We start from the raw sequence: 27,618 nt of genomic DNA, 5'->3' as shown, positions 1-27,618 counted from the left end.
TCTTTTACCCCCACATCCTCAGCCTGGATCTTTTATGAACAAGGACACTCTCTCGACAAAAATGTTATTTTCTGAGGTAGGAGAGGGATGTCTGTTGAAGCCTTTATAACTGAAGTGTGAGCCCGTCTAGAGTGCCAAGCGTGAGGCCTTATGCAGGCTGCTGCTAACGGCAGGGAGAGTGGAGAGGAGACCCCACCACAGGTCTGGAGGGCTTTATTGTTGCCATAAAACATATTTTTTCCATGTTCTCTTTAGACACATGAAATGAAGTCTGCATTCCCAAGATCTGGCTTGTGGCTTTAAAATAAAAAAAAATATTTTTACAGTATTCTTTTTGGAGAGATGAAGGCATGCATTTTATTAACATTTCTCAAACTCTTTTTTAGCTTTTAGGCTGACAGCATCCAGCCTTAGACTGGTGCAATCGAAATACTGTACATGCCTTTTTAGAAACTACACCTTTCAGTTAACCAGAGGGGGAAACTATTTTCTTCTGTGAATCATCCACTCTGTGATGGAGAGCTTTAACATCCCTGTGTGTGATCAGCAGAGTAGGGTGACAGGGAGGTAATCTGGTTTATCCCATCTGACGTGCCAATGAGTTCTGCAAGCAGTTTTCTGGGGTTTTGCTCATGGGTGGTTTGGGTCTCATTCATGATGTTCTTATAGAGTCCTGGTCCAGCCCAGCGGCAGATGAATACCCAGGAAGGGGTATAAGCCAGCACGTTTGCCAGTCTGGCCACACCAGGATGCACTCTGAGGGGCAGCCCAGATTTCCCTGCTAGGAACGCAAAGGACGTGCTCAGAGCTGGAATTTGGCGAAGCAACTTGCTCCAACACGTCAAAGCTGCTGCATCCCCAATACCCCACCCTCCTTCCGCCCTTACACCCCCAACCCCAACTTGAGGACTCCCCGCCCCCACCACGCTGACAGTCTCAATCCTAACCCCACCGAGGCGAAGAAGTATCTTTGCATCAGAACAAGCCTGGAGAGGTGAGGCCACCAGTGACTCCCAGCGGCCGCACAGGGCGCTGCGCCCCCTCGCCCCGGCCTCTCCCCCTTCCCCTCCCCTGCCCTGCGTCCGCCCCGCCGCCCCCGCGCCGCCTCCTGCGCCTGGGCTGGAGGCAGATTCCTCTCTCCGGGTTTTCAAAGCGCCTTTCCGAAACCACCTCCCCGCCCAGAGAGGGCGAGAGATCCCGGGCGCAATTGCTCCCCGGAGCGGCCGACGGGCGCGCGGGGAGAGGCCTGTGCCGGGGTACTTTCAAACTGAGGCGCGCGCACACACTCACACCCACCCACCCACCCAGACACACGCGCGTGCGCGTGCTCGCGCGCGCATACACATACACACACACACACACACACACATACACACACGCCCATTTATATAGGCGGTGGCGGCGGTAGCGGCCGGGGCGGCGGCGGCGGCGGCGGCGAGCGCAGGAATGATGGAGCTGAGCCAGCCGACCCGGGTTGGAAGCAAGTGAGGAGAGCCTAGGCGCGCCCCGGGATTTCTGCGCCCCGTGCTTGTCATCCTACTCAGGGAACGGTGCACGGGCCGGCTGGACTGATTTGCTAGGGGGAGGGCGGGGAAGAGGAGGAAGCCAGGTGAGCAAGGAGCCCCCTGCGTATCTGGACTGCCCGAACGCACCTTCGCCGGACTCCAGCCGCCTCTCCACCCAGGTGGGCGCGTCCGCTTCCCCGCTCGCCAGGGGCGCTTTGAGGAGACCGGAAAGTCGCGGCCCGGCTGCGCGGGATGCCTTTCGCCAAGCGGATCGTGGAGCCGCAGTGGCTGTGCCGGCAGCGACGCCCGGCGCCTGACCTGGCGGAGGACGCGATCGGAGGCAGCGCAGAACCGCCGCCGCCGCCGCCCCTGCAGCTGCCCGGCCGACGGGACGAGGCCGTGGCGCCGGGGCCAGAGGATCCTCCCCGCGCACCCCCCGCGCCTCCCGGGCCGCCACCTCCCGCGCCAACCGACCAGGCGCCGCCACCGCACGGAGAGGCGCCTGCGGCGGGTGAGGAGAGCGTGGCAGGGGTCCTGGAGGCGGCGTCCGTGGCTGGCGAGGCGTCCTCAGCGGCAGCCACCGCGGTGTTGCTCATGCTCGACCTGTGCGCGGTCAGCAACGCGGCGCTGGCCCGCGTCCTCCGGCAGCTCTCGGACGTGGCCCGGCACGCGTGCAGTCTCTTCCAGGAGCTCGAGAGCGACATCCAGCTCACCCACCGTCGCGTCTGGGCGCTGCAGGGCAAGCTCGGCGGCGTGCAGCGCGTGCTTGGCACGCTGGACCCCAAGCAGGAGGCAGTGCGTGAGTACCCGCGCGGTCCGCCCGCCTAGCGCTCGCTCCGGCGCCGCGCCCTCGCGCCCTCCGCGGTCTCCGCAATCCCAGCCCCGCGGCGCCGCGCCTGCTGCGGTTTACACCTTACTCTTGCTTCCCCATCCCTCCCCTCCCCTGGAACTCACCCCAGTCCTCCCAGAGTTCGGGTGAGGGATGCAGACGCCAGGGGAGAAAGTTAAAGGGGGCGGTCTCTGACCTCAAAGGCAGCGGTGGACTGAGAGGGAGCATTTATGGGGACAGAGAAGGCAGAGGGGTCTGTCATTGACTTCTGGGGCTCGATTTCTCTGTCCCTCCTCGGGAGGCAGAGGGTTGGTGCTACTTCTGTGGTTTCCAGCAGCCCGTCCTGAGCCCTGTGTAGTCCTCCCACCCCCATCCCAGTGCGTGCTTGGTGGGGGTGGGGTGGGGGGGCTCGAGAAGTGGCCTTTTAGGGCTTCTGCTACGCTGTGGCAGTTTGGGCCCTCTTGTGACCTCAGGGGCTGCACCGAGCTCCGGACTTGTGCCCTGTGCTTGTGTGCGCCATAGCGTGGCGCCGCACGCCTCCCAGAGTGAACTCCGAAGCGCTCTGCTCCAGCCTTGTGGCCTGGGAGGGGCGTGGAGGGAGAAGTGTCCTGGACCCTGGGGAGGTCGAGGAGACCCTTGGGCATCTCTCCTGGCCTGACCACAACAGGGTTCCTACTGAATGACTCTCTATGCCATCTTCCCTCCAAGAATCTTGGAGGTGTTCTGCGCCCCCCTCCCACCCCCCACCCCAACGTGTACTATCATCCAATTTCACTCGCGTGTGCAAGACCCCTGAGCACCTTTGCTGCCTGTTAACTTCACTCTTGCGACATCCCAGGGCTCCCAATAAATGTAATTCTGGCGCTCAGGAGGGTCCCCTGGCGCACTGTTGGCCAAATCAAGAGGTGTCGGAGTCATTTAGAACCGAGCGGACGGTGGGCGGGGGCCCTAGGCTAGCATGCCGGTCCTTTGGCGCCTAGTTCAGCGGCTGCGACGCTCACAGCGAAGGTGATGTCAGCGCCTCCGACTTACATAAGAAGCTTCCCCGGTTGCTGCAGCAGCTGCGCCGGTGCGCGGTGGCCGCTGAGCGCGCGGGGCGGGGGCGCTCTCGGCATTCTTCCCCGGGGACTTCCGGGCACCTCTGCCCTGCAACCTGGCCCAGCCTTCTAACCAACCCTTCCCGCTCGAGCACTGCCTTCCTTCCCAAAAATAAAATAAAGTAAAACCCCTTTGAACCCCGGCCCGGGAATTCGCTGCTTTCTGCAATAACAATAATAATAAGCGTAATGAATAAATGATGTGCGCGATCGGTTTTCGCAGCTATAAAAGACCCGGAGTTGGGTTAATGACTGGTTGTTTAAAGGGCAATTCCGGGGATGAGTTCTGGAAAGAATTAGGACTGCCGTGGGCCAAGTCGTATTTTACTTTTGGGACTTGAAATGAGCGCTTTAATCCTACCTCCTTTTTTACCCCAAACCACACAGCAGGGACAGGCCCTTCACTTTCAACAGCGCTGATATCTAGGGAGTGCGGTCGGGGGAGTGGTGATTTCACTTCAAAAGGAGTGGAGGGAAGTTTTGCAGACTGTTGAGTGGTGCATACATTTCCCGTGTGTGTGTGTGTGTGTGTGTGTGTGTGTGTGTGTGTGTGTGTGTGTGTGTGACACACACTGCCCCTTAAATGAGATTTCTCATAAGTGAAACTCAACACTGGAGAGAATGAGTTTTCTCCCTTTTTTCTTTAGAGGCAGAGGTGGGTAGTTATGTACCCTGAATTTAATACAATCCTTTACACTGTTTGGAGTACAGACTAATGGTTAATGAAGAAAAGGGGATTTTTGGTGTGTGCTTACAAGTGATGAACGTATGATGAACATATACTCTGTTTAGGCGGTTCCCTGGTGGCCTAGCTGGTAAAGAATTTGCCCACAGTGCGGGAGACCCGGGTTCAGTCCCTGGGTCGGGAAGATCCCCTGGAGAAGGGGATGGCAACCCACTCCAGTATTCTTGCTTATAGAATTCCATGGACAGAGGAGCCAGGTGGGCTACAGTCCATAGGGTCACAAAGAGTCAGACACGACTGACTACTTTCACTTTTCACTTTCTTTCATACTCTGTTTATGTGTATTTATACATGAATAAAGATGGGGCTCATATAATAAAAGGGACAGGCTTAAAATCTCCTATTATTTTTACGTTTTTCTAAAACGTGATCTCCATGCTTTGTACCCATACCTCTCTCTTCTCTTGTCCACATAAATTTAGGATGACATTGTTCCTGTTTGATGTCATAAAGGCATTACCTTTGGGAGGAAAAGCACAGTATTGTGTCTTAATTTGGGTTTCTCAGTGTGCAGAGGTGGAGACAAGGATTTCTGTGCAAGGAGTTTCTTTGAGAGGGGATCCCATGAAGCACGGGGAGGGAGTGGGGGAGTGGGCAACTGGGGTTCAATCCAGCACACACCTGAAAGTGTTCCGCTGAGAAATGAGGAGGCTGGAGTATTTATCCATCAACTTTCAGCACTCACTGATGGAGAACACTTGGAGCCTGAACTCCCTGGCTTCTGAGACCCACCCCAGGTGTGGGCTCAGCAGGCTCCTGGGCCATGCAGAGAGGTGTCAAAAGTCTGTGGTGTGGCATGCGGGACCTTTTAGATGTGAAGATCCTGCATGCCGCAACTTAGACTTCGTGTAGCCAAGTAAATAAATATTTAAAATACAATGTCTGTGTCGTGTTTGGGAATGTCTGCAGGGGTCGCCTGGGAAGGGGAAAGGGGCTGTTTGTGGGTGGAGAACCAATGGCATTTGCTATGTTATGCATCTCCCTTCAGCATTGCTCAAAGCCTAAGGGGGTTTCAAAGGAAGAGGAAGCCTAAAAGTGATCGGACTTCCCTTTTCTCCCCCCTTGAATGTGTCTGGGTGCCTCCATACCCCTGTGTAGCCTTTCCACCCATATCACCATTCTCCATGCTGCTTCATCCTTGGATAGCTTCTTCCTGTTGCCCTGAGACAAGCTGGGGTGGTTTTTGCAGGGGTGACATCATCTGACACACACTTCAGCAAAGTCACTCTGGAGGCAAGTCTGGAGGCTGGTAAACCAGTTAGACGGTGCAAGTGGTGACCATGGCTGGGACTCAGTAGACAATGAGAAAGGCTCAGATTGTAAATTCATTTTGCAAATAGAATTGACAGGACTTACCAATTGGATTGGTTACAGGGCATAAGAGCAGAAAATAATAATAATTATTATGGATGACTCCTAGTGGGTTTTTTTTTTTCCTTAAATAGCTTATAGAAGGTCCATTTCCAAAAACGGGTAAGGTCTGTGGAAGAGTAGATCTTTTATAGTTGGGGTAGGAGGGAATGGAACTGATACTTTTCTGTTTGTGTATGTTAACATGAGATGCTTGTGTCTAAGACAATTAGGTGTGTGAATTCAGAACTCAAGAGAGAGGTCCAGGCTGGAGATGCAGATGCAAGATGTAAGGGCAGAGATGATATGTGAAACCCTGGAGCTCAGGACCAGGTAGAGAGTAAAGAAAAGGGGGCCAAGACTTATCCTAGGGCAGTCCAACTTCAAAAGTTTAGTAGAGAAGAAAGAGCAGTGAGCAAGCTAGAAGGAAAATCAGGAGAGTGGTGTGATGGAAGCCACGAGGAGGTGTCTCAGGAATGGAAGGGGAATCATTTTGGTCAAATGCTTCTGAGAGGAAGACGAGTGCTGATGTAAGACCATTGAGTCTGGTACCTTGTTAGCAATGAGTGGCCTTGCTAAGTGCCATTTCAATGGAGGGGTACAGAGGAAGGCCACATAAGAGGGGTGAAGAGAACAGGATAAGTGGAAGAGGAGAGAGCAAGCACAGACAGCTCTTGTAAGGAGTGTTGCTCTGAAGGTAGGGGAGGAATGGAGCCGTGGCTGGAGGGGAATGCAGGGCCCAGGGAGATTTTCATAAAAGGTGTTGATATTGAGGCATGTTTAGATTCCATGTAGAGGGAAGAATTGATGATGCTGGAGAAAGAACTGGACAATTATGGAAGTCCTTGAGAGGCTGAGAGGGAAAGGGATCAGAGCACCGTCGCCCATAGGAACTGGAGAGAAGATGACAGATATGGGCAAAGGGACAGGTGGACTGGTGAACTGGTAGCAGTGGGATGGGGTGTTCTTACCCAATTCCGTCTCTTTTCTCTGACTTTCTCGGAGAGATCATCAGTTGAGAGGGTGTTGGTAATGTGAGGAGAGAAGACAAGGCATTAGTGCTGTCTCAGGAAGGGAATGTGGATGCAGGAAAGAAGTATGGAGGGGTTCCCTGGCTGTATGGAGAGCCTTCTGAGACTTACGGTCATAAACATGGACTCAGTCCAGTTTTTTGGTCACTAAAACTGGAGATTTTGGAATTATTTCATGGGGCTCAACCCCAAACTGTTCATCCTGAGACATTTGAATGACATTGGCTTTTGGGTTGCTGTTGACTGTATTTTGGAGAAGGCAACGGCACCCCACTCCAGTACTCTTGCCTGGAAAATCCCATGGATGGAGGAGCCTGGAAGGCTGCAGTCCATGGGGTCGCTGAGGGTCAGACACGACTGAGCGACTTCACTTTCACTTTTCACTTTCCTGCATTGGAGAAGAAAATGGCAACCCACTCCAGTGTTCTTGCCTGGAGAATCCCAGGGACGGGGGAGCCTGTTGGGCTGCCGTCTATGGGGTCGCACAGAGTTGGACACGACTGAAGTGACTTAGCAGTAGCAGTGATTGTATTTAGTTTCTGAGTCTTAAAGTACTTTTTATATTGAAGCTGAAAATTCATGCTAAGTCACTCGGTTGTGTCCAACTCTTTGTGACCCTGTGGACTGTAGCCCACCAGGCTTCTCTATCCATGGGATTCTCCAGGGAAGAATACTGGCATGTGTTGCCATGCCCTCCCCCAGAGGATCCTCCTGACCCAGGGATCAAACCCACATCTCCTGTGGCTCCTGCTTTGCAAGCAAATTCTTTACTGCTGAGCCATCGGGAAAATCAACAGAAAAGGGCACAGACCATAAATGTATAGCTTGGTTAACTTTCACAAAGTGAGCATCTCACATAACCATCACCAAGATCAAGGAAGAAAACATTGCTGTATCTTGAACCACCCTCCCAAGGCCCATTTTATCCGTCACTACCCTCTTCCTCAAGGGCAGACCTCTTCCGTCAATTAGGTTTTCCTGTTTTTGAACTTCGTGTAAGTGGAATCACATAGTATATATACCTTTAAGTGTCTAGTGTTCCTCACCCAATATTATATTTGTAAGAGTCTTCCATGTTGTTGTATATACAGTAGATTGTTCCTTCTCGTTGCTGAATAAAATTCCATCGTGTGCATATACCACCATTTGTTGGTCTGTTCTAATGATGAATATTTGGGTTATTTCCAGGGTAGGGCTATCACCACAGATGTTTTTCTATGTGCTTTCTGGTGGGCTTATGTTTGGAATATTGTGTGTGTATATATATATATATATATATATACATACACACACACACATATATGTACACAATTGTTTGGAATATGTCTAAAAGTGGAATTGCTAGATCAAAGGGGATATATATGTTTGGCTTTAGTAGCTACTGCCTAACAGTTTTCTAAACTGGTGGTACCAATTTATACTCCCAGAAGTATATGGAAGTTCTAGTTGCTCCATGTCCTTACCAACACTGGTATGGTCTTTTTAATTGTAGCTACTCTGTGGGTAGCTAATAAAAGTCTCATTTTGGTTTTAATTTGCACTTCACTGACAGCTTATGAGATTGAGAACATTTTCATATATTTTTTGACCACTTGAATGTTCTCCTTTCCTCATTTGTTCTTCATTTTGCAATGAGGTTCTTTGTGTGTTTTTCCTTCTCTTGTAGGAGTTGTTGTGCGTTGTGGGTGTGGGTTCTTTGTGAGCTGTAGATGTTGCAGTTACCTCCCTCTGTCATGTACCTTCTCACTCTCTTAGTGTTGCCTCTTGGTGAGCAGAAGTTCTTGTTTTTATGTAATCCACTTTATGGATCCTTTTCTTTATGGTGAGTGTTCTTTGTGCTCGGTTTTATTTGTTTTTAAATTCTTCACTAAGCCCAGGGTCATGAAGATATTCTTCTATGTTCTAGAAGTTTTTTTGTTTGGACTTTGTCATTTAGATCCATGATTCACATGGAATTGATATTTACACATGGTGGGAAGAAGGGGCAAGATGCCTTTTTCCCTGTGGATTAATCCGTTGCCACATACTGAAAAGACCATCATTTCCCCATTTTACTGCAGTGACATGTTTGTTATCTAACGAGTGGATTGATTTTATTTTTCTGGTTAACATTCATTGAGTTCTGCTCTATGTCAAGCCCTGTGCTAAGATCATTGTATGAATCATCATATTGAGTCTTCACAATGACTCTATGAGAGTTATTGTCCTGTTATTTTCCTACTTTACTGAGAGTTAACAACTTACTCTGGGTAGTAACAGCTGGAAAGTGCTGGAGCCTAGAATTAGGGTCCAGGTCTGAGTGCACAAACTATATTTGCAAACATTAGACTTTTCTCCTATGAGTGGCTGCACAAATCTAGAGCAGTTCCAATGTTTCAATCAATATGCTTCTGTCCACTTGTCATGTCTCTCCCTGCCTTCCTCACCTTCCACCCCAGTCCAGTCACACTGAGCTCTACTGGCTGTTCCCTAAGTCGCCAGGCTTTCTTGTTCTTCAGGCCAATGTGTATATTGCTTTTCTCTTTGTAACATTTCACTGGCTCATTTCTGTGCTTTCTTTGCTAATCTGTGGAGTTGTCATCTTCTCGGTACAGTGGAACCTGATCCCTTGCTTGCTGCCTTCCACCTGTGAATTTTCTAGAACTGTGTGCTAACCTTTATCTTAGCTTTTCTCCTTCTGGACAGCAGACTGTGTGGGTGCTCTGCTAGATTCCTTCAGCTCTCACCTCTCATTCTGAAGGCTGCTGCTGCTGCTAAGTCACTTCAGTCGTGTCCGACTCTGTGTGACCCCATAGACGGCAGCCCACTAGGCTCCTCTGTCCCTGGGATTCTCCAGGCAAGAATACTGGAGTGGGTTGCCATTTCCTTCTCCAATGCATGAAAGTGAAAAGTGAAAGTGAAGTCACTCAGTTGTGTCCGACACTTTGCGACTCCATGGACTGCAGCCTACCAGGCTCATCCATTTGTGGGATTTTCCAGACAAGAGTACTGGAGTGGGTTGCCATTGCCTTCTCCGAGTCTGAAGGCTGCTTACTGCTAACTCCTGTGACTGTGCCTGGGGCTTCTTTTTTTTTTTTTTCCTGCCTGATGGACCATGCTAGGCCCTATGCAGAGGGCAATCCAGAAGTGCCAGTGAGTTAATGCCCCTGAAGCAGTACTCAACCAGTTATGGATAGGACATTGGGGGACCATGGCCCTGCTTCCTTGCCCCTTGGATGAGAGAGCTCCAAGGCATGTTCTGTACCATCTCTCAGAGTTCACCAGAGGACTGAGCTGTAGTTGCTCACCGTGGTGACGTGTCTTCAGACACACTGTGTATTCTCTGCCTTCTTTTCCCCATCTCTTACCTATGGGTGCTCCCTGGGGTCAACTCCCATAAAACCTTCTTGCCTTTGAGCTTGCACTTGTGCTCATTAGGTCTGGGAGAGCCCATGCCAGAGCTGTCTGTGTAATCTTTGAACTATGAAGGTGAAGACCTGGGACCGAGAGTGTGGTAGAGGTCACGCTTCTCTTTCTTTTTCCCTAAACTTCTTTCCTGAGGATTATTACATCTGCCACATGGGCACACCCTTCCAGACGCTCAGTGGTGGGTCTGGATATAACTTACCACCCTTAAGTGGGCTCACAGTTTGAACCTCTTATTGGGGTGGGAGGAGGTCTTCAGTGCTTCGAAGGTGAGAAGGGGCACAAAGCAAACTCAGGCCTACAATGATGAAGACATACTCCATCATTTCCTCAGTGTTCTGTCAGCCAGCCTTTGAGAGTACCATTTGTCTTCCTGTGGAATTTGGCCAGTGATGGCCCCAAGAGATCCATGCTACCTATTTGGAATACATAATCTCAGCCACAGCTGAGCCCCAAACTGCTAAAGCCAGAAGTAGTCTAAGAAGTAACACTTGGGGTGAATCGTTCATTTGGGTTTGGTATGGCAACGCTCATCATGGGTTCAGCCTGCTTTTGGAAGGATGATCCCTTTCCTTCCCATTCTGTTCATTCTACCACTCACAAAACCCCTTTACAGTCTGGTTAATGTGTTTTTTTTTTGTTTGTTTTTTTTTTTTTTGGTGGGGGGTGGGGAGGGATGTTTTCCGCACTGTGGTTAGGTGTCTTTTCCTCCTGGCTCTACTCAGCAAGTTTTTCTGAGACATTATGGAATCCGAACAGCTCTACTGAAAGCTGCTTTAAAACCTCTCATGGAGCAACCGAGAAGAAAGCAATCTTTCAAAGGTTAATAATCCATGGGTATAACTTTCTCATAACCAGTAACAGCAACACATTTCTTTTTAGACTTTTCTTGCACTGAATTGGGCTTTTAAATCAAAACTACCTAACTATTTTACCTAGGAAATAATTGTGATTCTGTTGGGCTGATATTTCTAAGAGGGTAACAGTAAAGATTTCTCTCTTTGTGTTTGTGGAAGTGTTTTCTACACAATGCCATCAGGAAAGTGTAAATTCCACAGAAGCACTCAGACACATCTTCAGTCTCAGGGCTTCTTGTCTATAATGGTCATCACCTTTAAGTTCCAATTATACATGACATCTTTCCTTTTGTCCCATGTTAGCCCAAACATCTTAAAGATCCACTGATTTTGAATTTTTTTTTTTTTTTTGTGCCACTCTTGTGGGTTTCAGGATCTTAGTTTTCTGACCAGGGATTGAACCGAGGCCCATGGCAGTGGAAATGCTGAGTCGTAACCACTAGACCACCGGGGAATTCCCAATATTTTGAAATTTTAGAACAAAGACAATTTTAAACGTAGTTGGAATTTTGTTCCGATAGTTCAGTTGAATTTATTTTTACTCTAATAAAAACCATGAACCACAAGATTTTGTGAGACACTTAAAAACAATCATGGGAAGAGTATCCCCAGAACAAACCCTCAGTCACAAAACTTCCTGAAAGTTCTTTTCGCTTCAAGAATTCCTCATGAATCACATCTTGATAACAAGTTAAAACAGAAGATAATGAGGTAAGAATTGTTTCTAAATGTAAAGCTCCCATTCTAAGGTCTAAATTTGTTGAAATAAGGTTTTGGCGAACCCTCCTAAGCAGACTGTAAGCCCACAGAGGGCAGAGACCCTGTCTAGCTCATCTTTGTAAATGACTAAGACAGGCGTGAGAACATGAGAAGGTTTGAGTGTACTGAAATAGAGCTTCTGAGGACCTGATCATCCATATGATGAAAAATCACTTAATTATGAAACATCTAAGTCCTTCAAAACTGTTGTCATTCGTTTGCTCAGTTGTGTCTGACTTTTGTGACCCCATGGACTGCAGCATGCCAGCCTTCCCTGTCCATCACCAACTCCTGGAGCTTGCTCAAACTCATGTTCATCGAGTCAGTGATGCAATCCAACCATCTCATCCTGTGTTGTCCCCTTCTCCTCCTGCCCTCAATCTTTCCAAGCATCAGGGACTTTTCCGATGAGTCGGCTCTTTGCATCAGGTGGCCAAAGTACTGGAGCATCAGCTTCAGCATCATTCCTTCCAATGAATATTCAGGGTTGATTTCCTTTAGGATGGACTGGGTTGATCTCCTTGCAGTCCAAGGGACTCTCAAAGTTAACCAAGAATAAAATGAAGTTAACAAGAGTTGGAGAGTCTTGGGATCTTAGAGTTGGGAAAGACCTTAGCATTCATCACATCCAACTGCCCACCCAAGGTGGGACTCTTTTTAAAGATGTCCCAAGTGGAAGCCCATTGACTTTCTGTGCCCTCCAAGATTCCTAGGAAAGGCCATCCACATCCCAACTTTGTTACTGGAGAGTTACCACTCTAAAGCAGTCATTACCTACACTGAGACTAAATCTGTCTTTTGGCAGTGCCTGCCTTTTAGTCCTGATCTGTTGTCTGGAGCCATATGGAATCTGCTTATCATCTCTTTTCTAGGACATCATTAAGTGTCTAGAGGTGACTATTATTGTCACTTCTAAGTTTTCTTCATCCCAGGTGAAACAACTTTAGTTCCTTCAACCAGGACTCTTGATGCCAAGTTTCCTGTCCCCTCTACTCTGGTTGCCCCCTGCCACAGGTGGAGAGCAGGAGTGTACCTGTTCCTTTCTCTGTCTGATATACCCCTAGGACTAAGGTGGCCCTTGTTGCTTTAACCATTTGCAGGACACTGCTGGTGCATGATTGCTCTTATGCCCAACAAACCCCTATCCTTTATGGTGGCAGTTCTTTTACCCGTGGCTTCCTCTGTTCCATTTGTGTAGTTGGTATTTTTGAACTTAAATTTCACAAGACTCCCCCATTGTCTCTGTTAAATTGAATCTTGCTTGCTTTGCTCTTTCATTTCCAATCAGTGCTGATGGTTTAAAATCTTGATTCAATGTGTCAGCTACTGCCCACAGCAGTCTGCTCTCTGCAGACATCATAAACATGATTCTAGCCCATCACCCACATCTTTGATAAAATTAATGTTCAGATGGACTCAAGGCCAGAGCCCACTGGCAGGCAGTACTAACAGCATCCCTCCAAGTTGACGTCTGTTAATCACTGTTTCTTGGGTACCATTGTTGCAGCAGCCCTGAATGCTCCCCCCACCTTCCCATTCAAACCACATTTCTCCACGTTGCCCACAAGATCTATCATCATGAGTGATTGTCAAATGGTTTGCTGAAATCAAGATACCATATGTCTGTAGCATTCCTTTGATCTCCCAGTCTAATAACCCTACTCAAAAGGGAAATGAGGTTAGTCTGGCTCAAACTGGACTCACTTACAGCCATCAGAGGGGCTATTTAAATGTTCTTGTGTATAATGCATAAAGAGTTTATTTGGGGGAATCTGCTTTGGTGTTGCAGCCATCGAATGACTATAAAGTTGGACAGCAAGAGGACTCTCTGGGTCCTAGAGTCCATCTCTCTGCCTCCAAAGTGCCTGGTTTGTCAAAAGCAGAGAATTCAAGTGCTCGTCCCTGCCTTTCTTGGAGGATACCTGGTGAGAACGTTATGTCCCTGTGCTCTGTACCTTCAAGAAAGGTTTGGAATTCATGACGTTCGGAGTGTACTTGGGCTTAGTTTGAGCAAGGTTGTCAGGTATCTGGTTTATCTCATTGTTGAGAGGAAGCGGACATGTGGTTAAGAAAACGGATGCTGAAGTCTGATCACGTGGTTCAAATCCTGGGTCCTCGCTCTTCATCTATTATGGGATGGAGATAAACCCAGTGCCTGCTGCATCCAGTTGTTGACAGGACCGGGGAGTCAGATGTTCAGGCACTTAGAGCTGTCCCTGTGAGCCCCTGGTAATTATCGGCTGTTATTTTATTGGAACTATAATTGGATCATGCAGAGTGGGAGGCCCGTGTTCATTTTTTTCAAGTAAGTATAAACGTGTGCCTGAATCTTTGAATTGCTGGCTCAGGGAGAAGGAGACAGCTGACCAAGCAATGCTCTGTCCCTCTTCGCGTTCAGATGGCTCTGAAGATTTCTGTGTCCTTTGTGGCTTCTTTTTGTCATGCAGAGAAGTATCGGAATAAAAAAAAATTGACCAGTGACCTTATCATCCAGATTCACTCATTTATTATATGCCAGACACCCTTTTAGGGGTTTCATCAGTGAACAAGAAGTTACAAGGTGTTTACAGAGGAGAGAGACAATCCATAAACAGCAAACCTGACACTTTTAAGGAGATTTCAAAGCATGTTAGTAGGTGATCAGTGGTACGGGCAGAAAAGCTACTAGCACAGCATGAGGGCCATCCGTAGGATTGGAATGAGGTTGCTGTTTTCGATGGGGTGGTCAGGTGAGCCTCATTGAGGAAACAGCATTTAAGTGAAGACTGGGGGACATGTGAGGGAATTAATGAGTTCGCGAGTGGAGAGGAAGCGTTTCAGCAGAGGAAACCAGAGCTCCTGCCATGGCACTGAGGTGACGGCATGCCCTGTGTGATGGAGGGACAGCCCATGTGGTCGAGCGAGCAGGGAGGAGAGTGGCAGGAGAGGAGGCCAGGGAGGGGGCTGGAAGGTGGCTCGGCATTGTCAAGTAGGCCGTTGTGAGTGAGGACTTTGCCTTTTGCACTGAGTGAAATGGGGACTCGCTGGAGGGTTTCGAGCCTAGCAGTAACATAATTGACTTAGAGTTTAAAAGCATCACTTTGGCTACTGGGCCATGAAGAGACTGTTGAGAGAGGCAGAGGTAGAAATAGACAGTCCAACTTGGAGGCCATCCTGGTGAGAAGCAGTAGTGGTTTGGTGGAAGTAACCAGAAGCAGCTGGATCCAACTTAGAGCTGTTGGCATCTTTTGTTTCATGTTCAGGGCTAGGCAACTCAGCTTATACAGATGGGCCTAAAACTGAAAATGAGAGGAAAGCCCCCCTCGCCTCTTACTCTGCCAGACTTGCTCCAAAAGAAACCAGACTACAGTGTGCCTTGCTCCTTTTAGGAGGAGCAAAAGCAAAATCTCACGTGTCTAATGCGTTTTGTTTGCAAAGCCATTTCTGAATGTTGAGGAGGCAGGCATTTCTGGAGTCTTGGTGAATCTTATTTTGCTGTCTCGGAAAAATGGAAAAGGCATCCTAATGGATAGTCTTCTTTAAAAAGTCAGTGTACAATTTCCATCCAGAGAAATGTTCAGCCCTCAAATGTGTAGCTTGGTGAGTTTTTATAAATGGACCCACTGTGTAACCCACACTCTGGTTAAGATAGAAACTGCTCCCTCACTTCAGATAGAGTAAGTACTCCTTTAACATAAGAAAGCAGCATGTTAACTCCGGTGCTCTTACCTCAGCCCCTGCCAGGGCTGTTGTGTGAATACGGCCATGGAAGATAATGATTCCACAGAAACTTGTGGAGTATCCAGTAGGATCCTACTAAGAACTGGGGATTCCATGTATAGGAGCAAAGGAGCAAACTTCCAGTTCTAAGCTAAGTAAGTGCCAAGGATGCCATGCAGAGCATGATGAATATGATCAATAGCGATGTATATCTGAAAGTTGCTAAGACAGTAAATCTTAAAAGTTCTCATCACTAGGAAAAAAATTGTAATTATGTAAGGTGTGGTGGATGTTAGCTAGGTTTATCGGAGCAATCACTTCACAATATGTGCAAATATTGAACCATTATGTTGCATACCTGAAACTAATATAATGTATGGCAGTTGTACCCCAATTAAGAAACAAGATTGAACGCCAAAAAAAGATTTCTAACACAGATTGAAAATAGTGGAGTTTCCTCACTTCATTCTGAGGGCGCTGGCTCTTTACGATGTCTTGGTGGCAGGCGTTAGGGAGAGTTCCATTTGACACAAGGCTAAGAATCTGGCCTCAGAGGCCCCAGGGGTAACTTAGAAGTAGGAATTTTCCAAGATAGAGCTAAAGTAGCATTTAAAAAGAGATGGAAAAAAAAGAACTTGTTACTTTTAGGCAAATTTTTAAGTAGCAGAGAATGCTGATTTGCAACTGTTTTCAGCTGATGCTTGAAGCCTGGCTGGAGGATGAAGAAAGTTGTTTAAAAGATGATTTATTATTATTACATTGAAGTGCATTTAGATGTGTGTGAAAAGGAGCTGTACTCTGGAGTTCAGCTACTCTTGATTTTTGCTACTAGACATCTGAGGGAGGAAAGAACTAGGAGCTAGGGGGAAGGATGACAGCCAGTGAGACATAATGCTCATTAGAATATAATATCAATATTTATGTTTCTCTCCAGTGTGCATCTGGACTCCATTCCTTTAGCCTGGATCTGTATTTTAATAATGCGAGTATAGCTGTGTTTTCCATTTGAATTTCACATCAGAGTTCAGCTGCCTCAGCCAGCCCCCTCCTCACCCCTGAAGTTCTTCCATTTGCAAGATGGCGCATGTTTCTCAAGACTTTGATTCTGGAGATGAACTTTGTGTGTGGTGTGGGGAGTGCAGCATGAATAAATACCACAGAAATCCTTCTCCATGTGACAGCCATAGGGCTTTTTGCCTTGTAAACAGGAGATAAGGATGCTTCAAAGTTTGGGGCAGTGTTGGGGGAGAGTGGGCAAACTGAGGAAAGACACTGGGAAGGATGTCATGGAAAGTTTGTGGAGAGTTTCACTTGGGTTAAATGCCTTCAGTGTGAGAGAAGAGATTTTGGAACCCTCCTCAGGTATCAGATGTCACTAGGGCTCAGCTGGCAAAGTTTGAGCCTTCACTAATTAAAACTAATCCAATTGCATGAAGGAACATATGTTGCATAAGGTTGCTGCTTGTGTGGCTTTATTTTAACCCTTTCCCCATAGCCTAAACCCAGCAAATCTCAGCCTCATGATAGGGTGACAGTTGATAGTGAGAAATGAGATTCACTTCCAAACACATTTGAGTAAAGACAGTGAATGGTGTAGGCTATAAAAGAGTGTTGGCTGGTCAGGGTAAATTTTTGAAGCCCTTTTGGGTTTTCTTGATGGATTTGTCAGTTCTGAGTTTTTAAACAGCTATTGAGTGAGAAGGAAATGGCAGCCCACTCCAGTATTCATGCGTGGAGAACCAGGCATGCCTGGACAGAGGAGCCTGGGGGGCTACAGTTCACGGGGTCACAGAGTTGGACACTACTGAAGTAACTTAGCACATTGAATGAGAAGGAAAATTAAAAAAAAAAACAAAACACCAAAACCCTCCTTGACTTCTCAGGATGGACTTGGTTTTCTTTCTATATTGCTCTGTACTCCTTTCTGTGACCTGTTCACCTTGGTTGGGTCAATCCCTCTTGAGGAAGCTTGAGTTCAGGGTTTATACTTGGAAGGTTGGGATTTTTGTCCTGATCACAGGCTGCATTCCTGACCCCAGCTGCCTTTCTCATAAAAGGCCATGTTGGCCTCTGATTCTCTCAGTTCTGACACTTGCCAGCTGTGCGACTTTGGGCAAATTTGTAGTCTTTTTGGTCTTAGTTTCCTCATCTGTGAAATGGGAATACTTTTAGGACTAACCACAGAGAATCTTCACAACAATCTTGTTGAGTAAAGATTGAGTACATCCGTCCATGAACAGTTCCGGCAGCATGTGCCGTATACACAGAATACATAGTAAGGCTAAGGAATACCTGGGTACCATCAGTGCTACTGTTTTTGTTGTTGTTTTATCATTATCAGGGGGCTTGGGTAAAGGAAATAGATGGAACAATGGGTAAAACTCAGCCTCTATGGCTCCTCAACCAGCATAAATATTCTGGCCAGCTGGATGCATAGTGAAAATGAGTGGCCTTCCACTGATGGCCTGGCTGAGGACGTGTGCCATTGTGGAAGTGGCGCTGAGTGTGGACACCCAAGCCCTCATTTTCTGGGCCGGTCTGTATCGTGTCCTGTAATGACTTGCCCAGGGCTTTGTGTTCTGCTCCCTGCAGTCAGACACCAGGCGTGGAACATCTAGCAGAAGAAAGAAGAGGACCGATCTGAGCAGACTGTGACAGAGAATTCCTAGGGTGCTCACCAGCTCTTTCCCTTTCCCCCGGGCAACACAGCTCTACTGCATTTCCCAGCTCCCCTTTCAGTTAAGTGGGACCATGTGACTGAGTTCTGTCCAGTGGAAGGTGGAAGGGGTAATTACTCTACTCTGGGATGGGCTTATAAAAGCTCCTGCATAGCCCTCTGAAGTTTATTTCTTCCCCACTGTGCTGGCTGCATGCAGAGGATTTAGCAGAAGACTCCAAGGCCCTCAGGGGTGGTAGAGTCGTCAGACAGAAGGAGCCCTGGGTCCCAGAGTTACCGCATAGAAGGCTGTCTGCCACCACCTGATTGGCTTTCACATGAAGGGGAAGTGAACTCTTCTTGTGAGATTTAGGGGACATTTGTTACAGCAGTTAACTGACCCTGACTGACATAGAGGTACAGCACAGGGAGAAAAAAGGTCTGGTTTTCCTGAAAATGAACAGATGACAAAAGTACTCCAAAGTATTTGGCATCATTTCATGAAATAAGAGAGACTTTAAACTGTATAGTCTTTTTTTTTTTTTTTTCCTGAGAGACATAAAGAGCTTCTGTGTGGGACCAGAGCAGGGTAACAGCTTTCCTCCAACAAGCAAATGGAAATGAAAACTTGTTAACAGAATTGTAGTTTCTAGAGAAATGTTGCTACCTGGAACGGAAAGAATGCATTCATATTCATTCATTCATTCTCTTTCTCTCCCCACATATAAAAATGATATACATATATTTGTAACACTTTTAAGAGCTACTTATAAAGCAACATGCCCAAGTTATAAGTTTGCAGCTCAGTGAATTTTTACACATTGGACACACCTCTTTAACTAGAACCTGGAATGAGAAACGGCATTCACAGCCCTCTGGAAATCCTGAAACTTCCTTTCCTGTCACACCTCCCCAGGTGGCCATTATCTTGACTTCTAATGTTGTGGAATCATCCCGTATGTGCTTTTTGATACATGGATTTTTTTTTTTTGGTCAAAATTTTATTTATGTTTCACGTAGCTGTAGTTCATTTATTTACATTGCTATATAGTATTCCTCTGTACCATAGTTTATTTGTTCATTCTATTATTGATGGGCATTTGGATAACTTCCTTTTTGAGCTATTCTGAATAATACTGCTATGAACATTCTGTTTCCTATCTTTTGGTGAATGTGCCTACACATTTCTTTTGGGTGAAAACTCCCTGCCTGGTAGTTGTACAAAACTCTTCCCTGGTAAGATATTTCAAGGCTGTGACAGTGACTGTGACAGAAGCTGTTTTTATTCCTTTCTGTATCTTGGCTTCTGGACTAAGCAAAAGTCTCATTCTGTTTTTCTAGAGTGTCAAGATGATGACTGATGCTTAATGGCCAAGTTTGGTGTCTAAAATGAAGGAAATGTGATTTGCTTCAAAGGACCTGTTTTTCTGCCTCTCTTTCTATTAAAGCACAGCTATAGGGCATTTTGATTCTCAGATGAGGCCTCTTCACAAAGCTAGGTTTCAAGTTATTGGCAAAATCTGTGTCATCAGAGTTTGATGTTGGAATCTTTATTGGTGCTGCTTCAGCTCTTCGTTTGTGAGGAGGAGGATTCTTGTGGGTTTTCAGATTGCTTCCTTTCCTTGGGGAGGGACTAGAGGAAGAAGAGTCCTGAGTCCTCTAATCCCTTGAAGGGATTAGCTTTAGAGCTGGTGGGAGTTACCTGGACCATCAAGATTTTATGCAGAATTTAGGCAAAGCAGAACATTTTCTCAGAAGGGCAAGAGACAAAGAGGGGAAAGCCTGTCTGTCCCCCTAACAGGGTTTATTCTTATGGCTCTGCTTTCAGGATCTTGGATTTCTGACCTACAAGGTGGCAACCTGGACTAGATGGAACTTTGTGGCTTCTGGGGGTTGAAAAGCCTTCAAGCAAATGGGGGGATGGTGCTTCCTTTGTGGCTCAGCTGGTAAAGAATCTGCCTGCAATGCAGGGACCTGGGTTCAATCCCTGGGTTGGGAAGATCCCCTGGAGAAGGGAATGGCTACCCACTCCAGTATTCTGGCCTGGAGAATTCCATGAACTATACAGTCCGTGGGGTCACAAAGAGTTGGACACGACTGAGCAACTTTCACTTCACTTCACTTCAAGCAAACTCTTAAAAACTGCCCACCGGACTTTCTTTCAAACCCCTGGCACAAGCTAGCTTTCCAGACTCCACTGCCAAGGCTGGTGGTCCTGGATCCCATGAGTAGTATAATCCCCCTAATCCCACTAACCTCCCAGGTTTCCTCACTCTTTAGCTTGAAATGAGCCTGATGGGAGAATTCAGGCCTGACTGTTTGAGTCTGAGCTGTCTCCTTCAAGCCTCCTGAGAATATGTGCCACCTACTGGAGACCCAGGCAGCCCCCTGGGGTGCTGGGTGTTTTGATAGAGCCTTTGGTTCTTTTGGAGCTTCCCTGGTGGTTCAGATGGTAAAGCGTCTGCCTGCAATGCAGGAGATCCGGGTTCGATCCCTGGGTTGGGAAGATCTCCTGGAGAAGGAAATGGCAACCCACTCCAGTATTCTTGCCTGGAGAATCCCACGGAAGGAGGAGCATTGTAGGCTACAGTCCATGGGGTCGCAAAGAGTTGGACACGACTAAGTGACTTCACTTTGGTTCCTTTGGCTGTGAAGGTGTGTGATGCCCCTAGGGGACCCTGATGCTGAGTGACACACAGCTGGGCCTTTGAAAGTGGGTTTTTATAATAAATTTGAACATGATTTTCAACTTGACTATACTTCGCTATATTCCTTTTCCCAGCTAGAGGATAAGTGAGCTGAGTTTTTTCATGAGGGAACTGCTTTGGAACATTAACCGAGATTTTCTTCAAATGTAGAGGAGACTGTAACTGACTTTTTGGCTTTTAAGCCCTGGAGGCCTGGTGCAAGCACTCTGTAAGGTCAGAAGTGGCAGGTGGGGTTGTGGCAGGTGGGTGGGATGTACTTTTCTCTACTTATCAGATGGGAAGTGCAGAGAGCTTTATGCAGAATAAGAGGCCTTTAAGAATGCAGATTTACTCTTGAGGACCTGTGTACCTCCTGCTTAAACCCACCGCGGACATCAAGCAAATTCATGGGCGCACACACGTTCCCTTAACATCTGTTGTGTGACTGCTTTCTGCTGGTACGTTACTTCACAAGCCCCTCAAATGGCTGTGATGCAAATGTGGAATTTTTTTTGGTAGTTGAGGAATGGAGGATCGAGGCTCCAGGCTCCGCTGGTGGCTGGAAGGGCTGCTGCTGCTACTGCTAAGTCGCTTCAGTCGTGTCCGACTCTGTGCGACCCCATAGACGGCAGCCCACCAGGCTCCCCCGTCCCTGGGATTCTCCAGGCAAGAACACTGGAGTGGGCTGCCATTTCCTTCTCCAGTGCATGAAAGTGAAAAGTGAAAGTGAATTTTCTCAGTCGTGTCTGACTCCTAGCAACCCCATGGTCTGCAGCCCACCAGGCTCCTCCGTCCATGGGATTTTCCAGGCAAGAGTATTGGAGTGGGGTGCCATTGCCTGCTTAAAAGGGCTTCAGCCAGGATCCCCATGTGACGTTAGCTTTGGTCTTCCATTTACCCTGCCCAGCTCCTGTGTGTGTGGGCCTGATGTCTCCCTCCATCACCACCCGATCGCTACTGCCATAGCCTTCTGCCTCCAGGTTATGATGGGGAAGCAGAGGCAAAAAAAAAAAAATAAAATAAGAAACAAACCAAAAACATACAGACGGTGTTCAGGTAGGACCTTGGATGCTCAGAAGGGCTGGGATTGTGCCTCTGGACAGAAGGGTTCCCGATTCAAGGAGTCCCAGCTGTTTCCGATGTGTGATGAAAAGAGGCAGTGGCTGCACATCTGGCTATACCTAATTCATTGTTCTGTTGTAACTTAGTAGATTGGATAAGGTGAAAGCAGTGGCTGTAGCAGGAATCATTTCCGATACTAAGGCCTTTACTACCTAGACCCAAAAGATTCACCTCCTGGATGCACAGGATTCTCTTTTAGTTCAGTGGTTGCCTATTTGTATGCTGTAGTGTTGCTTGAAGGCAGGTGTAAATTAACTGTGAGTGACCTCAATTCAGATAACTAATCAACTCAGATTAAAATAAATTGCCATTTTTTAATTTATTCAAATCGGCCAAAATGAAACACTGATAATGACCAAGTTTGGGGTGGGAATGAAAATGGAGTGGATATAAGGGTACTTTCAGACATTGCTGATAGAAGTGTGGAACTGGTATAAATTTTCTGGTAGGCAGTTGGCTGTATGAAATTAATATATCAAAAAGCTGTGTGCCAGAGATGTTGTTTCAAAATTTAACCTGAGAAAATAAGTATATAAGTTGAACAAAAGAATGTATAGATGTTCGGTGTTGCTTAGAATTAAGAGTTACTGGGCATTAGTAATTAGTAATAAGTGATTAGCAATAGAAAATTGATCGAAGAAGCAGCATTACTATATATTGGCACAGCAAACAACATTACTACATATTGTAACAGTGAAACAGACTATTGCCATTAAAATAATACAAATAGATATTTATTAACTCAAAATTATGTTTATGATATATTCCAAAGGTAAAAACACTTACCACTAAATAGTATGCAGATTATTGCATGTCTATTAAAAGGATGTAGGAATATTGGGGGAAAATGTCTGGAAGGATATATACCAAATCAGTACTTTGTACAAAATGTTTTATCATGATCCACAGTGAAAAACACATTTTACATTTGTGACCCAGTAGATGAATGTGGCTGGAACAATAGTTTTATCAACAATACTTACTTTTCTCTAATGCATTCTGATGTATTTTTTTTTCTTTTTTACTATCTTATTCTATCTTTCCCTCTTGTATTCTACTTTATTCAAATTCCATTTTCTTCTCTTCTTTTTTCTGTTTCCTTTTTTAAGATGCTGGTCATGACCTACTAAGATGATTTCATGATTTCCTAATGGACTACAAGCCATAGTTTGAAAAACATTGCTCTAGAATACATAGAAAAGTAGAGTGGTTATCTCTAGCAGGTGGGATTATACTAGATCATTTTTTTTTTTTTTTGAGAAAGGAGGTCCTTTTTGCTTTTCAATGTTACTAGTATGATATAAGGGCTAATGAAAGTTTTAAAAGGACATAATGATTCCATTGAAAAACAACTTTTAAGGAATATAAATATTGATTGCATAAAATATGTATGTATCAGGGATTCCCTGATAGCTCAGTTGGTAAAGAATCTGCCTGCAGTGTAGGAGACCCTAGTTTGATTCCTGGGTCGGAAAGATCCACTGGAGAAGGGACAGGCTACCCACTCCAGTATACTTGGGCTTCCCTTTTGGCTCAGATGGTAAAGAATCTGCCCTCAATGCAGGAGACCTGGGTTCGATCCCTGAGTTGGGAAGATGCCCTGGAGAAGGGAAAGGCTACCCACTCCAGTATTCTGGCCTGGAGAATTCCATGGACTGTACAGTCCATTGGGCCACCAAGAGTCGGACAGGACTGAGCGACTTTCACTTTACATCATAATTATTGGGCATGCACAGTGTTCTGGGGAGCTTAAAGAACTTTATGGAAGAACTGATATATCCATTGAGGCACACAGTTTAAATAGTAGAATAATAAGACAATTAAACATGACTGAATCTCTTTAAGGGCTTCCCTTGTGGCTCAGCTGGTAAAGAATCCACCTGCAATGCAGGAGACCTGAGTTTGATCCCTGGGTTGGGAAGACCCCCTGGAGAAGAGAAAGGCTACCCACTCCAGTATTCTGGCCTGGAGAATTCCATGGACTGTCGCAAAGATCTCTTCAAACTCAAAAGGTCACCAGGCATCCATTTGTTGTTGTTCAGTTGCTAAGTCGTGTCCAATGCTCTGCACCCCTATGGACTGCAGCACACCAGGCTTCCCTGTCCTCCCAGAGTTTGCTCAAATTCATGTCCATTGAGTGGGTGATACTATCTCACCACCTCTTCCTCTGCCATCCCCTTCTCCTCCTGCCCTCCATCTTTCCCACCATCAGAGTCTTTTCCAATGAGTCAGCTCTTCTCATCAGGTGGCCAAAGTTTTGGAGCTTCACCTTTCAATGAACCAACCCTGATTTCCTTTAGGGTTGACTGGTTTTTATCTCCTTGCTGTCCAAGGGAATCTCAAGTCTTCTCCAGCACCACAATCCGAAAGTATCAATTCTTTGGTGCTCAGCCTTCTTTATGGTACAACTCTCACATCCATACATGACTACTGGAAAAACCATAGCTTTGACTGTATGGACCTTTGTCAGCAAAGTGATGTCTCTGCTGTTTAATATACTGTCTAGGTTTGTCATAGCTTTCTTTCCAAGGACCCAGCGTCTTTTAATTTCATGGCTGCAGTCACCATCTGCAGTGACTTTGGATCCCAAGAAAATAATGTCTGTCACTGTTCCCACTTTTTCCCCTTCAGTTTTCCATGAAGTAATGGGACTGAATGCCATGATCTTAGTTTTTTGAATGCTGAGTTTCAAGCCAGCTTCGTCACTCTGCTCTTTCGCCCTCATCAAGAGGCTCTTTAGTTCCTCTTTACTTTCTGCCATTAGAGTGGTATCATCTGCATATCTAAGGTTGTTATTTCTGTTGGCAATATTGATTCCAGCTTATGATTCATCCAGCCCAGCATTTCACATGATGTACTCTGCATCTAAGTTAACCAAGCCAGGTGACAGTATACAGTCTTGTTGTACTCCTTTCCCAATTTTGAACCAATCTGTTGTTCCGTGTCTGTTGTCTAACTGTTGCTTCTTGACCTGCGTGCAGGTTTCTCAGGAGACAGGTAAGGTGGTCTGGTACTCCCATCTCTTTAAAGCATGCCTACTTACTGCTTTACCCCAGCGATACTGCATTAGTTCTCTGGGATTTATTTCTATTTCTGTTCCAGATTGCACTTTGTCATGTTCATTCCCCACCTTAAAAGAAATAGATATTAAATTCATCAGACTACTTTCTGGCCACATTATCTTGGCTTACAGCCCTGTCAAACTTAACCTCCTTTAAAGCTAAAGATGATTTTAAATGGAAAGTAGTCATTAAGAACTTAGAGCAAGAAGCAGAGGCTTTAACAGAGGACAGGAACAGTCCCTGCTGTCAGCACACAGCTGGAAATCTGCAGAGCCCACCCCAGAACCCCACCAAGCCAAAGTGGGTGGCATATGAAGTGAGCTTTCTCTGGGAAAACAGTGGACAAATGGGGCAGAGATTTCTGCAGACAGTTGTGTTTATGCAGGGCATAAGCAAATCTTTGGGCATGCATGCCAGCTGTCAAGTGGGGGAGGGTGATCCATAGGGTTGGGTTTGGGAAGAGGCTGGCTGGCATTTTCAAGGTTGGGCCTGAGGAGAGATGCTTCCTGTCCTTGGAGGGAATTAATGATAGGAAATCTGAGAAAATAACTGGGGTTGCTTTCCAAGAGGTACTAATTTAGTTACTGTTGTTTCAGACATTCTGCCGAGAGTAATCTGACAATGCTAAAAATGTTATTTGGAGCCATGGCCTTCCGCTAAGGGAGAAGGCTGGATTCATTCTATCTTTGAAACATTGTGAATAACATGTCGCAGTTACTCATGTGCTCATTTACTTATTCATTTATTATCTGATGAATTATCCATTCATGTGGTCATTTATTCATTCATTTATTCTTTCATCCATCCACCCACCCATCCATTTAAGCATCTGCTTACTTGATATTCTTGGCTAGATGCTTTGTATTGTGGGGCACGTGGCAAGCATGGAAGTAGGGAAGGAATTCTAAAAGGAGGAAGAGCAGTCTGTAGTTGAGTTGCTCACAGTCTGGCAGCACAGACAGATAAGTAAACAAGTACTACATAGTGTGGGCAGTGCTACTAGAGGGGCCAACCTGGATTGATTGTGCAAAACTAAGTCTCCCCTCCAGGCTTGGAATCATGGGATGTTAGCCCAGAAGAAGCCTTAGAGAAACTGAATGGCACAATGCTTTCCAGGCCTGATCCACAGATTTCTGGGGTACCATTTCAGGGAGTGCAGGTGGGAGTTAGAGGAAAGCTGAACAGATGGGGTTTAGCTTCTTCGAGAACCAGAGCAGGTCCTTTTTGATCTGTTTCATATATTTTCTGAGGAAGGGCCTTGTCTACTTAATGATGTTTACCAAACACTTTCCTTGTTTCTCTGCTTTCGACACTGAGGTCCAAAAAGGTCGAGTGGTTTATCCAAGGTTCTCAAATTGGTTAGTTAGCAATCCAGGAATAGCCCTGGTCTTCTGATTCAGGCAGACATTACCTCTGTATCAGTTAGCTTTGGTTTTGTAACAGATAACCCCCAAACTTGGTGGCTCAAAACTGCCACCATTTATTTAGCCCATAATTCTATGAGTTGGCAATTGGGTCATTCTTCTAGTCTTAGCTGAGCTCCCTCTGGTCAGTGACAAGTTGCAGATTAGCTGTCAAGCCACCTTAGAACAGGCCAGTCTAAGATGGCCTTCCATTTGAGGGATGGCTGGCTATTGGCTGGGGTAAGGAGGTCCCTGAGCTTGGAATCTGTCATCATCAGCAGGATTCCAGCAGAGCAGGGAAACATGCATAACCTCTTGAGGCCTGGGCTTAGGGCTGGTCAAAGGAAATCACAAGACCAACTGAAACTCAGGTGGTGGAGAAAGAGACTCTACTTCTTCACTGGAGAGTAGTAAGGGGTGTGGATACAGGAAGGGAAGAATCATTGCCCTTTTTGCTATCTGCCACAAGAATACTGAGTTATTACTGTATCTTGTCTCCTTAATTTGGGCACTGGAAAAAGTTCCAAAGCCATCTTTATAAGAAGACCATAGCTATTACTCTGTCTTTAGACTATGAAGCCTCTTGCCTACTTGAGATTTTTAATTCTTTGTTATAGACAGGTGGTATTTACTGCTTATGGTAAGGGACACTGTACCTTAAGAACATCCCTGCCTTAATCCCAGTCACAGTCTTCACATCAATAGCCCTTTTCCATGGAAAGGGCCTTTCAGTTCTTGTTTACCCTGATTCTCATCATTTCCATAAACATGTATTGAGTGACTCCTATGTATTAGACATATCACTAGATATTGAGGATACAAATACATCTAATGAGGGCCCCTAACCTCAGGTAACTCACAGTCTGGAAGGGAAGGAGGAAAGGTAAATGGATTACTATAGTGGAAATATGGGGAAGTGGGCTGCATGTTGAATTTCTTTTTAGTGGTCTTTATTCACTTTGTAATTAGAAGGTGCAGGCACATGGTCATCTAAGTAGATGCAGAGAAAGCATTCAAGAAAATTCAGCACACTTTCATGGCAAAAACATTGAACACACTAGGAATAGATGAGGACTTCCTCAACCTGATAAAGGCCATCTGTGAAAAAGTGACGGCAGACATCACATTTTGTAGTGCAAAGTTAGGAGTTTGGGGTTAGCAGATACAAACTACTGTATATAAAATAGATAAACTAGGTCCTATTGTATAGGGAACTATATTCAACATCCTGTAATAAATGATAGTGGAAAAGAATAAGAAAAATATATATTATATATGTATAACTGAATCAGTGTTTGTTTCAACATTGTAAGGTTTTTTTTGTTTGTTTTGTTTTGTTTTTTTTTTTTTTTGCGAGGTATAGAGGATGTTAGGAAACTTGAGAGAAACGTTAACAGTTTGGAGTCTTCAC

The 27,618-nt window shown here is 46.1% G+C and overlaps 1 protein-coding gene across 1 annotated transcript in view; it reads left to right on the top strand.

The window, feature by feature from the left end:
* Positions 1-1,249: 1,249 nt before the first annotated feature.
* Positions 1,250-27,618, top strand: part of NHS (NHS actin remodeling regulator) — a 345,093-nt gene continuing 318,724 nt past the window's right edge. The window contains exon 1 of the mRNA XM_061408043.1: positions 1,250-2,304. Within this exon, the coding sequence (XP_061264027.1) occupies positions 1,758-2,304 (547 nt within the window). The 5' untranslated portion in view covers positions 1,250-1,757. The remainder of the gene's footprint in view (positions 2,305-27,618) is intronic.

This window comes from Bos javanicus, chromosome X (genome assembly GCF_032452875.1).
Source record: "Bos javanicus breed banteng chromosome X, ARS-OSU_banteng_1.0, whole genome shotgun sequence".
NCBI classification, from domain to species: domain Eukaryota; kingdom Metazoa; phylum Chordata; class Mammalia; order Artiodactyla; family Bovidae; genus Bos; species Bos javanicus.
Note: the sequence above shows the minus strand (reverse complement) of the source record. Positions and strands in the feature narration are given on the sequence as shown.